The sequence below is a fragment of the Pituophis catenifer genome, unplaced genomic scaffold (assembly GCF_029215685.1).
Source record: "Pituophis catenifer annectens isolate HBS135680 unplaced genomic scaffold, rPitCat1.0.hap2 SCAF_3, whole genome shotgun sequence".
NCBI classification, from domain to species: Eukaryota; Metazoa; Chordata; class Lepidosauria; order Squamata; family Colubridae; genus Pituophis; species Pituophis catenifer.
The window spans coordinates 45546873-45560392 of NW_027256883.1; the positions used below are offsets into that span (position 1 = coordinate 45546873).

Below are 13520 nucleotides of genomic sequence, written 5' to 3' on the forward strand. Positions count from 1 at the left end.
TAACCAATTGTGAAGCTGCGGTATTTCTTTTGGTGTCTATAGAGAGTCAGGAGTGTCATTAGATAATCCTCAGGAATAACATCCAAATGAACCAAATCTTGTATGGAAGCTCCCATACAAAATGCACAAAACATTTACATATAAATGTACAAAACATTTATAGTCAATGGCATTACTGGAAATACAGTTTTAAAAGATCCTATGTAAGATTAATTTGTTTTACAGAGTTCTGCAAAACAGTACAAAATATGGCAGAGAGTAAGATGGAAAGATAGTGTCACTAGTTCTAGTTTTGATATGATTTAACTGATTCCATTATGGTTTTGTTTTATGGAAATATGTTGTACTTGACAGTCCAACAGCTGTCAATTTAAGCTACAGCATTAATATATCCAATTAATTCTCTAGGACTATGTAATGATATACTCTTTGTTTGTCAAGTTAGTTTTCTCACTGCGAAATGATGCAATGTTTTAAAAAGTAAATAGTTGCTCATTGGCATTGCAACATTTTCATGATCATAAAGATTCTGTCCTTCTCTTAGAAATGCAGTCACAAGATGATCTGAGCTTTGGTCACTTTTTTCAAAACTAGGTAAAAAAGCCCGATAATAAGTTTTGCTTTTGGAAAAATGGGTAATAATTTGTATTCTGAATAATTACTTCCTAGTGAAAGAATCAAGCATAAGTATTTATTTCAACAAACTTAAAACTGTATTTTGATAGCTAATTGTTTGATTTATTTTACATGTATATGTTGAAAAACAAACTGAATGAAATAGAATTATAACAAGTTTTGTAGCTTGCCAACTTGTTTAAAGCAAACGTAAAATTTTCTGTAAATATATGTTTTGCTTTTATACCTTCCTCTGACTCTTTTTACACTGTATTGTGTATACAGTGTATACACCACATGTGTGGTATAAAAATCTGGATATTAATTGATCTTCATTAAGATCTATCTTATTCCATGATTGGCTTGTGTAATACCATATAGGATGAATGATCAGAGCCAAACAGATTTATTGAAAATGTTTAAAAATAGGTTCTCCAAATCTGAAATTAATGAATAATTAATGAACTCAAAATATATACATTGAGAAAGATTCTGGTATGCATTCAATCTCAGTAATTCACAACCAATTAAGATTAGTTTGATGCTAATATTTATATGCCGTTTAAAGAAAATAATGGAGTTTAGAAATTTAAATGTAATTAGCAATTATAGAAATGAATTACAGATAAGGAAAATAAGGTTTCATTCTTGAAATATCTCATTTTGAATCTGAAATTTATAGTTTCAAGTAGAACGGTCAGTACAGTTGTTTCATACTTGAAATGGAATGTTTCACATATGAAATATTTAAAATTAAAAAAAAATTGTATGTTAGTTAATAATAGCATAAACAACTAGTGCTTTAATTCACAATGTAATCCATTTGTCTTCGTTGAATTGTTGATGATCACACAGTACCTGGATTATTCACATGTACATAATCTAAAACTGATCGATCCAGAACTCTTTCAATGAGAACTTCTTCTACAATATTTATATCCTGGAATAAGAAGGGAAGGAAATCAGACATTCAGGTAAAATACTGCAACAGACAAAATCTTGTTTAGCTGTGAAAGCAGCCAAATTGTAGGCATCAGTAATAGCTTTGTTAGCAATAATTAGATTACACCCAGCGATATTTTAGGATAGTAACCCCTTGATATTTCAATCACACATATAAACTAGAAAACCTGCAAATTATAGTTCCAAATAAAAGGAAACTGTAATTGGATGTATTTTTTTTTTTAAATTTGATTTATATGCCGCCCTTCTCCGGAGACTCAGGGCGGCTTACAATGTGCTAAGCAATAGCCTTCATCTTTTTGTATATTTATACAAAGTCAGCTTATTGCCCCCACAACTGGGTCCTCAATTTACCTACCTTAGAAAGGATGGAAGGCTGGGTCAACCTTGAGCCTGGCGAGATTCGAACCTGCAGTAATTGCAGGCAGCTGGTCTTAATAACAGGGTGCTTTAGACCACTGTACTACCAAGGCTCCTTGGTATTTACCAGTAAATTCACAAAAAAACAGCAGAATTATGTCTTTTTGCAACAAATTCCTCGTACGTATCTTAGAAAGATTTGTAAATAGAAAATTCATGATTCAGAGAGCAAACAGGTTCCTACCTTCCCTCTGATATCTTTGCATAAACGGAACAAATTCTAGTAATTTGAAAAATAAACATAACTTGTTCAGTAAATTCTGGATTGCTATTAAACATCTGAACAAATTCTCTGGCATAGCACTTTCAATGTAAATTTGGTTATTTCTCCACTAAACTCTTTAGTCTTTGAAACTTATCCCCCAAATAATGCTCCTGAAATCTATAAATGTCCTTATACACTATGAGAGATACAGAGAGATAAAGAAAGATTCAGATAAAGTTTAGCAAGGATTAGGAAAAAATGATATAATTTACTCACAATATAATCTTCATAATAGAATGTATGTCTCAGCTGAAGATGCCTTATAAAATTTCTGATGTAGTAACTTGGACCACCACCAGGTAGTAAACGACAGATTGGACAGTACTGTAGAAAATTCAAGGTGGGAAGAAGTAAATAGTATTTTTGTCATTATAATGTGCAACATGAATTATTATTGAAAAAGAAAAAAATGTTAATTATATCTAAATTACTGTTGATTGAATAAAAGCTTTCAGACATTATCCCCTTTCTATCAGCAGTAAATTCAGTTTATTTTCTCCACAGCCTATATTACAAATGCTATACAAGAATGTAAATATCCTGTCTGCAAAAGCAGTTGGTCCCGTTATCTATTCAGGTCATGGGGAAAATACAAAAATAGTTCATGTTCCAAGAACATTTTCAGCTTTATGCATCTGTAAACTAATGCCCTCTACTCATGTAGACCTCAATGAGGCATCAGATATGACCAAATTCACAGATTAGATAAACCCCTGATTTTATAAATATTGTTTATTAACAGATCAGATATATCTGGGTTCACACAAAATAACTAAGCAATAAATTATGGTTTATAAACTACAATGGCTGTATTAATGCAAAAGCACAATGATAGGCTAGGCAATATTAAACCCATGGACATATTCCTTGGTACACAACAGGCTCCTCCTTCTAATACTTTTTTTTAACTTAAAACAAAAACGGGAACCTGGCATGGTAAAGTAAACATGTAGTTAGCATGCAGCATTTTTATTTGCAAAAATGCTTCTCAATCCTACATAGCTGAGGAAAGCACCCTTATCAGTTTATAGCATTTTCTGACAGGTTATAACCACCATACATTGAGAGAGGTCTGTTTGGTGTAGAGATTTAGCACATCAGGCTAAAAACTGGGAGACTGAGTTCGAGTCCTGCCTTGGGCACAAAGCCAGCTAGGTGACCCTAAGCTAGTTATTTTCCCTCTCTTAAGTTTTAGGAAAGAAGCTATGGCAAATCACTTCCAAAAACTCTGCCAAAAAATTTGCAAGAACATATTCAGGTGGTTGCCCAGAGTCAAAAAGTTGACACAAAGGCACAAAACAAACAAAAACAAACCCACCCACCTCAAACAGCAATTTTGCAAATATTTGTCTCCTACCATTTGAGGAAAGTTCCTATGATATAGTCTTTAAATTTCAAACATTCCAAAGAATTAATATAGTTTTCTCCTATAGTAAGCAAAATACCAAAGCAAAACAATCCAAAATGTACAGGTATTTCTCCACTTATGTTTGTTCATTCAGGAACTTTTCAAAATTATTGCACTGGTAAAAAAAGTGGACTTTTGACTCACTTCCAAAATTGCAGTTATTGTAGTGCCCCGGTGGTCACATGATCAAAATTTGGGTGCTTGGCAGCTTGCCCATACTTACAACCACAGGAATACTTCAAATCCCTGTGGTTCAAAAGCGGATTTTCAAAGTCAGCACAACTTTAAGAAGACAACACAGCATTCCCAAGGCTTAAGGAGCCACATGTAGGAAATGTTCATCAGAAAAGCTGGGTCTAAAAAGGCAGAGGCAAAGGCGGTAGAATGTTTCTCCTTCAGCCATGATGGTTGGTGGAAAAGGGGAAAGGTCAGTATGGGGAACTGGGGGAGAAGGCAGCAGGGTGAATGAATGTTGGCTGGGGTGGGCTGGAGGGGTCCCCAGAGTGGAGCGGTGATTCTGGAGCTGCTTGCTGCCCTGCAAAACAAGGTGTACTGTGTCTAAAGGGCAGAGATGAGGAAGAGGAGGCAGTCCCTTACCTTACTGAGCCTTGAGGCTAGGAGGGACCAAAACTGGAAGGCCTTATATTGGGATGGGTACTCATTTAACAACCACAATTCTTGGTTAATGACCACAGTAGGAAATGCTTTGATTGTCATCATAAATTGTTGTGGGCACATTATATCTCTTTGCAACTGTACCAATTTAGGACAACAATCCCGGCCCCAAATTGACAATAAATCAACCTGTATGGTTGAAGATGATGTGTGAACACAGTCATGAATTTGTTTTTATAGAAAGTATGATTCCAAACTATAAGAGGGACACTTCACAACACTCTTTTATCCAATTGAACGTACAGTTACACTCGGTGTACTAATTCACGGACAGATACAAGTTATAGAAATGCAGAATAGCCAGCTGCTACAGAGTATAACAATAACCAGCACTTTACTGTGCTATATTTTTTTTACTTTATTTATTAAAAATCCAGCACTGGATTTTTGGGAAACAAGTCAGAATAAACCTCTCCCCAATTACAGACATAATGGAAAACTCTTCCATGGATGAATATTTTGTAGCCATAGGTAGCTTTAATTACTGAACTATTTTTCTCTTGATGTATGCTGGCAGTTCTCAAGTGAGTTTAAGACCTCAATGAAGCTTTCAATATACTTTAATCTAAGAAAATAATTTACTATTTGAAATTGAGAATTACTATTTTTGCACTTGCATTGCTCACAGTGGATGATTACTTAATAGTTGATTACTGTAAATAAATACCTTCCTCTTTCTAAATCTATGTTTATTTCAATTTCACTGATCAAAGAAGTATTCTAATGCATTGTGTTGCAATGAAGAAAATAACATACTACAGTAAGAGTCATAATAGATTTTCAAACATGCAAGATTGCCCAGATGAAACAAACAGGCGAGCAGGCTTATGCTAATGAAAAAGTTAAAAGAAATGCTCTAACATTTCCAGAGTACTTCTATAATGGCATGAATGAGAAGTTTTTGTTCTGGAGCCTTTGAAATCCACATTTCACAAAACTTTCCTTAGGCAGCAGAGATAATTTTTCATCAGATGTATTCTTTTTAAGAAATATCAGTTATTAATATATCATAACATACAAATGTACATTTATCTCACTTTATCTAATTCATCATACTAGGATATAGACATAAATAAAAGTGTAAGAAAGTTACCACTGGTCTTCTTTCAGTTCTGTGAAAAGTGAGAAAGTGGTCCAAGAGATCATTTTCATCCAATTCATTCTGACAGAAAGGACAAGGATACCTGAAAATAACAGACAGCTATGTATAAATACCCACATTTTCAATGTTAGCTACTATCTATCAGGATGAGGTGGAACAATTGCTTTCATGGTGTGGAGACAATAACTTGGTCCTTAACACAAATAAGACCAAGGAGCTTATAGTGGACTATAGAAGGAATAGATCAGACATCCAGCCCTTGCTTATCAATGGAGACTGAGTGGGGTAAGTGGCCAGTTTTAAGTTTCTGGGTGTTATCAGAAAAGAGAACCTGACCTGGGGCGCTCACATTGCAGCACTGGTCAAAAGGGCCCAGCAGAGATTATACTACCTGAGACTTCTCAGGAAACAACAACTGAATGAAAAACTGCTGGTGGCCTTCTACCTCTGCGCCATAGTGTATTTTAACTTACTGCACCTGTGTATGGTTTGTCAATTGCATAGTGGCAGATAGGACAGCGCTCCAGAGAGTTAACGTCATTGCCCAGAGGATCAATGGTTGCCCTCTCCTCTCTTTGGAAGAGCTTTATAGCTCACGCTGCCTTAAGAAAGTTCAAAACATTCTTAAAGATCCATCTCATCCTGGGCACCTTTTGGCAGATGGTACAGGATAATAAAAACAAGGACAAATAGGCTGAAAAACACCTTCTGTCCCAGGGCAATAACCATATTGAATTCTACGGTATAGTGCAATATTGGGTTTTAAATTTCAATTATATAGAATGTAAAGGATGTTTGTTTGTTTTTATTTTTATAGTTATACACTGAAGACCGCATTTAATTTAGTTGTACCTTGTGCAATGACAATAAAGTAAACTAACTAACTAAATACATTCTCCAGTTGATAACTATTTTGGACAATGAACCAATCTGCTCCTGAGAAATAAGACTATAACATTGTCTCTCCATAGCAAGTTCTAATATTCATACCCAAGCCACTTAGATATAAAAAGCTAAAATAGCTAATAAATCTATAGATTTCTTTAAACTTAATTTTGCTAAGATATAATTTACCTTGTTTCAGGGTATGCAACTTCTTGTAGAGGCCCATATTTTTCTATATATTGGTCACAAGTCTTCAAATGAGCTCTCATTTCACTAAGGCATACCTGAAACATGCAAAGACAACCTTGTTAGTTAAAATTTTACAATTACAGATTAATATTTTAAAATTTTGATTTTCATAAAAGTGAGGCAAGGCAAGTTCAAATTTCTCTCAGTTGAGTATTACACATTGCTTACAACTCAATATAAATTACTTTGAAAAAGTGTGTATAGGAATACTGTTTAGAAAGTTCTTAATTTGAGAGTAAATTATGTAGTACCAATCATTATTTACCTGTGTTTTACATTCTGTACAGTTTTGGTGTGTATTTTTCATCATTTTGATAATATCAGTTGCTGGGATCCCTTCAGAAGGAAGATAGGCTCGGCAATATGGACATGTCCATGTATGATTTCTTAAACATGTGGTAATACAAGTGTGACAAAATCTGCCAAAGACAAAAATAAAATCATGTTTCTCCAGAAAACCCTATTTTAAGGAAGCAATCTAAAATATGGACATATCTTACAAAGAATGATTTCTGTCTGTTAATAGTTTTCTTTATTTGAGCATCGCAATCTGTTGGACTATTGATAAAGAATAGCTACAGAAGATAATATGCTTTGATATGAGGCTATCTCTGCATTACCTTAGTTATTAATTAGCATCAAAGTACTTGTCTATTAGTGACTGAAAATAGGTGACTTGTAAATACAACTTTAATATGAGATGTCAGCGCTACAAAAAAACATAAGGCAGAGAGTTAGCCAAAAACTAACCACAACTATTCCCACAGAAATGAAACTTAGAAGGGCTTCAGTTTTATTTTTGCTCTTATTTGTATGCATAATTTGCAGTAATAAATTTCATGTAATCCTTCACTATTCTAAATGAAAATGTCATATATTTATACTTTCTTTACAATATACTCCCTCTTGAGTTTTCTCAAATTGAATCAGTCCATATACAGTTGCTTTAATGTGAAGAACCTGATCTTCAGGAAAACAGTTCAGGGCCTTTTACAAAGTAGAATCACAGTAATTTTTGCTTCTCCGTTTCTTTCCCCTCTACCAGGAAACATGTGATGCCTACTTTTTGATAACAACCTCCCAGCCTATTGTGAGAGCAGTCTCTGCCCTTTATGGCTCCTTTGGTACCAGTTCTGTTTCAGAGGGGTGAGATTTTTGGCTGCTTGTTATTGGCACCAAAGAGATGTTTCCCCCACCTCTTTCCTCCCCCCCCCCAGGAAGTGCCTGGAAGCATTTTAAGGAATGTTCACAGGAATGAAAAGACACCTCAGATAAGACTTTTGAACCCTGATTGGATTTATTTTAGAAAAGCTTGGAAATTAGAAACTGATATGCAAAATAAAAGGTGACATCAGGATGATATCTAACAAGCATTCTGTCTTGGAGATAAAGTTAAAGAAATGCAATTCACATTGCATTTGCATATTATCATCTTCTCTTGGGCAGGTTTTTATAAGAACAGTTTTATAGGTTTTTAAATATTCTATTTATATCTTGTCTTTCTTCCAAAAACAAAAGGTGACTTAAACTTTACCATACTAACAATAGAGATATTGTTGAGATATAGGCTGGACTGAATGGGTGTGATGAGCCCAGAGCTACTAAGTTTCCATGGCTGAAGATTCTCTCTGCAGTTCACTTGGCAAGGATTTTTGGAAGTGGTTTGCCTCCTTCCTGGATTGAGGGGAAATGACTGGCCGGAGGTTACCAAGGTGGCTTCCTGCCTAAAGCAGGAATAGAACTCACTGTTACTCAAGTTCTAGCCTGACCTGAATGAATTTCATGACAAGCCCATAGTGTTGTTTGATATTCTGGCTCAATCAAATGGATTTAAAGGTTTGTTCAATGTCATAATAAAGTATGGTTTGCATCAATAGAAAGCTATTGCAGGGAAAACATATATAAGCCAATAGGGCCATGGCAGTCAAAACATTATTTGGCCAATCAAGCAGATTAAGATGCATTTGTTTTAATTTATGTGAGGGTTTTTTTTTTCTTCAAAGGAGAAAAAAACTTTTCCTACAGGATTTGATATCAGGGAAGAGTATTCTAAAGATTTTGGTAGTGTTGTGCTGATTAGATTCTTGCTGAAGCCTGCATCATTCAACAGATTCACAGATTTTTATTCTACAACAGTATTTTTATTTTACATTATTTGTATTCTGCCAGGAACATGTGACACAAATATAAAAAAATATTTCCTTTTCAAAATATAAACCTTTTTAACCAAAATCACATTTAAAATACATATAGCAAGGTATTCTCTGCCAAAATATTTTGTTTAGCTTATCAAAACAATCAGAGGAACGAATCAACCTCTTTCAGCAACATAGTTTGATTCAAATTTAATAAATTCCTTTCTTTTTCGACATAAGAAAAAGTACTTTTCGTTTTCTAATGCCATCCTCGAGATAAATTCTCTTGCTTAAAAGGAAAACCATCCATTGAGCTTAGTCCCTCATTGGACCAAATCTGTAGCTAAATGCAATCCCATCTCAGAGAGGAAAGGGATGAATGGTTGTTTGTTGTTTTTTTTGTCTTTTGGTTTTAAGAAAAATCTTAAACCTTCATACTGAATTTACCTGTACATAACACCTGGGGCTTACATTTCCAATAAGTTGCATTGCAAAGCACAGCAGACATAAATAGAAACTTTTACATGTGAAAAGGAGAAGACAATCCGTACTTTCTCCAACACTAATTTTTCAAAGCAGGACCAAAGTACGGTTCAGCTCCCGTCTCCCAACCCGAGCTAACTCTGAGAAGTTGCACTTACACGTGGCCGCATTTGGTTCTTACAGGCTGGTCGAACACTTCCAAGCAGATGGCGCACTCAAAAGAGGGAATTTGCTGTTTTTCCACGTCTCCAGCTCGATCTGACGGTTGTGAGAACTGAATTCTGCCTTGGGGGTTGCCAACATCCGGCGTCCTCGCCGTCTCCCGTCCGTCGCCGCTAAGCACCGATCCCATCGCCTAAACGAGCTCTCGCGCTTTGGCGCTGGTCCTTGCCTCTACTATGCAGCAGGCGCACTGCTCAAATGCGTTACAACAGGAATTGTAGCAGTTTTGCAGGAGGATTTCGCCTTGAAGCAAAACAAAAGCGTCAGCTGCCCCACTTGGACCTCTTCCTTGTTTTGGGGAGAAATCCCAGAGGCGTTCGGCCGCGGCTGCGGAGTCGAAATCCTGCGCAAGCTTTATTGGTGGTGGCAAGGGCCAGTCCAAGCCGTCGCGGAGATACCTGACACCTTCAGATAACAAAGTAGAGATCGGAGGGAGCCCTGGCTTCGTTTATTGGTTGGCGCAGTGTTTTGTTTTGTTTTTCCTTGGACCTGGATGGTTTGCGAATGGCCTCCGCATAGCTGACCAAAGAGGATTCCTACTGGGTCGAAGGGAATTTGTTTCCCGGAGTATCTGGATTGAACTTTAAAATACTGTTTGCTACGTGGGGGTGTCACCGATTATTGTGGTCAAGAAACAAACTATTTCGTGACCTAGCTCATCGCGCTCTCTCCCTCTCCCTCTCCCTCTTTCTCTCTTCCAGCTGCATGAATGTAAAAAAAAACAACAACCCCTAAATCCCGAGAAAAAGGACGCAATTTACAAGGGAAAACACTAAGCAGCTGTCCTCTACTGAAAGTCAACACTGTATTTCACGTGTTGCCTTAAGGTAATGGTTAGCTAGCCTAATCAGTAAATCACACTAACCCAATATTTCCTTGTTTATGTTTTATTGATAAATTTGCAAAAATATAAAAACAAATGGGATTATAAAGCAGTGACTAGATTCACAAAACATAACAAGCCACAGACCATGTTTAGGAACGGAAATCATGATTTATGGGTTCTTTTAGTTGAGGAACAGCCTCTCCCTGGTGGGACTGGCCCGTGGATCTCATCAGTCAAGGAATTTTGGTTGGGAACCTGGAGAAGAGATTTCCCATTCCCTGCCCTTTGGAATATCTTCTTCCTTGAGAGGTGAGACCTGGTCCCACCCTCCTGAGTCCTGACCTTAAATCTTAAGAACTGGCTCTGCCAGATGGCTTGGGGCCAATCTGGCTTCCACCTCCCCCCCCCCCACTTGGAACTATGATTTACTTTATTGGGTTGGGAATACTTATCTCTGAAGATTGTAATGCTTTAATGCTGTAAACCAACGAGATTGTCTTACAGCAAATAAATATTTTATGTCTTAAAAATAGTTTAAAAACTGTGACTTGGAGCAACTTGCAAATGAGACTAGAGGCTATTATGCTGCCTGTTTCTCTTTGGAAGCCATTGGAAAATCTAATCATTGTGATTTAGATACTAGACTACAAATTAATATAAAACATTAACAGTGTTCCTATTTATAATCCAGGAGGACAACTCTACCTTCCTCATTTTTCTATGTTCTGGTTTTGCCTTTACCCTCAAAAGCAGTTGGCAGTTGCCTTAATGCCTAAACGAAGTCTGTTCACCAAATGGTTTTCTTTTCCTGTTTTTTTATTATTATTATGGTTGATTGCACTGAAAACCAGACGTTTATGCTGGATTTGGCATTTTTATCAACCTATCCAGTCTTTCCTAACAGACAGACAGATCTGTTCAATGGCATTAGATGTCAGCTGTTACAAGTAAAGCTGCATTTTGCAATTGAGTGATAATCTTGTCAATGCTGATAGTGTCCAAGTGGTGCTCCAGTTGTTTTGTGATTGCACACAAAGTGCCTATTAATATTCATAGTGCTTTGATTTCTTTTAGCACAGTCATTCTATTTCTTTTTGTATTTTGTGATTTTTTTCCTTTCCTCTTCTGCTCTGCTATTATTAATTTTATTCTAGCTTTATTATTTTTATAAATAACTCAGTTAATAGGATAATATACTTCCCTACTTTTTTCCCACAATACTGTAGTGTAGATATTAGTTTCTGTCATAAGTTTCCCTTGTGTATCATGCTGTTTTGACAAATGTTAAAAAGTTTCCAGCCTACCATCCTTCATTAAATACCTATGTGAATATTTAACTCACTTCCTAGTGTCATAGGAAATGGTTTGACATTGTTTTCTCTCAGGATTTTTTTACTTATCAACCTAGTGTACAGTCCTAGTATTTCATGAAAGCCTCTAATCCAAGAATTAATCAAGTCATACTTTGCTTTGATTACCCAGGATGGCTAGGTAATCCAACCTAAATTATTCCATTACTTAAAGGAGTTAAACTTAAGAGCAGTTTCATTTCTGTGTTCTCAAGAGTCAGATTTATGAGTATACAGGTTCCATATTGAAGTAAGATATGAGTATATAGGTTCCATATTCAAGTATATGTGCACAGTAATATGACTGGCCTTTCATTATTTTGTACTATGAGAAGTACAGGTTGAAATCTATTCATTCTACAGATGGATTCACACATTTCTGTAAATTATGCTGTCCTTTTGGTTGTGTGAACTGTGCCATTGTGATTTGTAAAACATGGCTTATAGTTCATGTTGCAGGAATCTATCCAATCTTGAATTATTAATAAAATTAATAAAATTGATTCACATATTGCTACTTATTGTATTGTTATTGTTGTTATTTGGAAGCCAACGGTGAAACTTGCAAGGCCATAAATTTATCAATCAATCGATCATATTTTAAGAACCACCCAACTCCTTCATTAATGAGCAAAGTGCAGGGGAACAAATAGACTCTGAGAAGCTATGTAGTAATATAACAGGACTGGACAGCTGAATCAAGATGGGCAGCTATATAAATTCAATAAATACATATATTTCGAACTATAGGAACATGTCTAAAAACAGTACTGTTTTATATGTGTCTGTATCCCATTGTAGGAAGTTAGCACCCACCCCTTTACTGGAAGAGTGAAATATTTTAGGAAATATGAAAAAGGCAGAATATTATATTTCCCTGGATGAGAAATATGAGAAGCATATTTTACAGACAAAGCAGCTCCCACCTTCCTGCCCCCCACCCTTTGTCAATGGGCCATTAAGGCCTGGGCCAGTCTATTCTACATAACAAAGATCTGCCTCCTTCAGGCAGAGCCATAGTAGGAATTGCCAAAGATGGGATTAGCCCTCTACACAATAGCAGCAGAAACTCACCACATGTGACCTGGGAAGCACATGTGACCATCAGCCAGCAAGGCCCCCACCCCCTGGGAGTCTGACAACCAATCAGGATACTCTTTTGGGGCCCCAAGAAATGCAGAGCCAGAGAGAGCATAAAAACCCGAGGATTTACTGTATCTGCCCTTTTTTCTGTTCAGGAACTCAAGCCATGTGATCCTGTCCACCATTAAACCATCTTTCCAAGCAGTCTCCATGTTTCCAGTGTCTGTTTTCCCCACTTGGAGCAGAACCTAGAGGGATGTTTCTTCCAACACCATTTTTAATTAATATAAGCCTTCTGGAAAATTACAATTGTATTTCTTCCCTTTTGTATTTCATAAACTGATGTATTACAGCCAAAGTGCACATTTACACATCTTTTTTTTTCTTTCTCTTTTTGGGCAGGTCACATTTTGGTCTTTCCTCCATTTCTTCACCTCTTTTCCTTGCCTATTGTTCATTTTGCCTAAGATAAGAGACTGAAATAGCTGGCCTTTCATATTCCTGAACTATGGAAATCAGCCATTGTTTCTTTGTCTTGATAAACTTTGAAAGCTTTAACACCTACTTAGAACTAATTTAATCTACAGTTCTTATCTTTAGATTGAATTTAAACTGCATGCTTCATGATCCCAAGTCTTAATTATTGGACTTTTAAAAAAATTCTTCTACAGTATTTTTATGCTATCTAATATGATAAAAAGTTCTGAAGAACTCAAACCTGTAATTTTTGCCTTTTCTTTAAAAAAATGAACTGTAGTGTGTAATTCTGCATTTAGGTGTTTCCTTTGTTTGGTATATCATCTTACTACCACCAATCAGGTTTTTTTAAAAAAAACATTT

General features: G+C 36.0%; 1 protein-coding gene across 1 annotated transcript; it reads right to left on the minus strand.

The window, feature by feature from the left end:
• Positions 1 to 1181: 1181 nt before the first annotated feature.
• Positions 1182 to 9695, minus strand: RNF125 (ring finger protein 125). Its single transcript, XM_070942325.1, has 6 exons — positions 9359 to 9695; positions 6848 to 7001; positions 6523 to 6617; positions 5440 to 5530; positions 2480 to 2587; positions 1182 to 1555 (listed from the first exon to the last, which is right to left on the minus strand). The coding sequence occupies exons 1-6, from the start codon at positions 9550 to 9552 to the stop codon at positions 1463 to 1465; spliced, it is 735 nt and encodes a 244-aa protein (XP_070798426.1). The 5' UTR covers positions 9553 to 9695; the 3' UTR covers positions 1182 to 1462.
• Positions 9696 to 13520: the final 3825 nt, after the last annotated feature.

Coding starts and splice junctions, on each gene's coding strand:
- RNF125 (XM_070942325.1), bottom strand. CDS start 9,552: ATGGGATCGGTGCTTAGCGGCGACGGACGGGAGACGGCGAGGACGCCG. Junction 7,002..9,358: donor AGAACCAAATGCGGCCACGT/GTAAGTGCAACT, acceptor TGTCTTTGGCAG/ATTTTGTCACACTTGTATTA. Junction 5,531..6,522: donor GTTGCATACCCTGAAACAAG/GTAAATTATATC, acceptor TGTTATTTTCAG/GTATCCTTGTCCTTTCTGTC.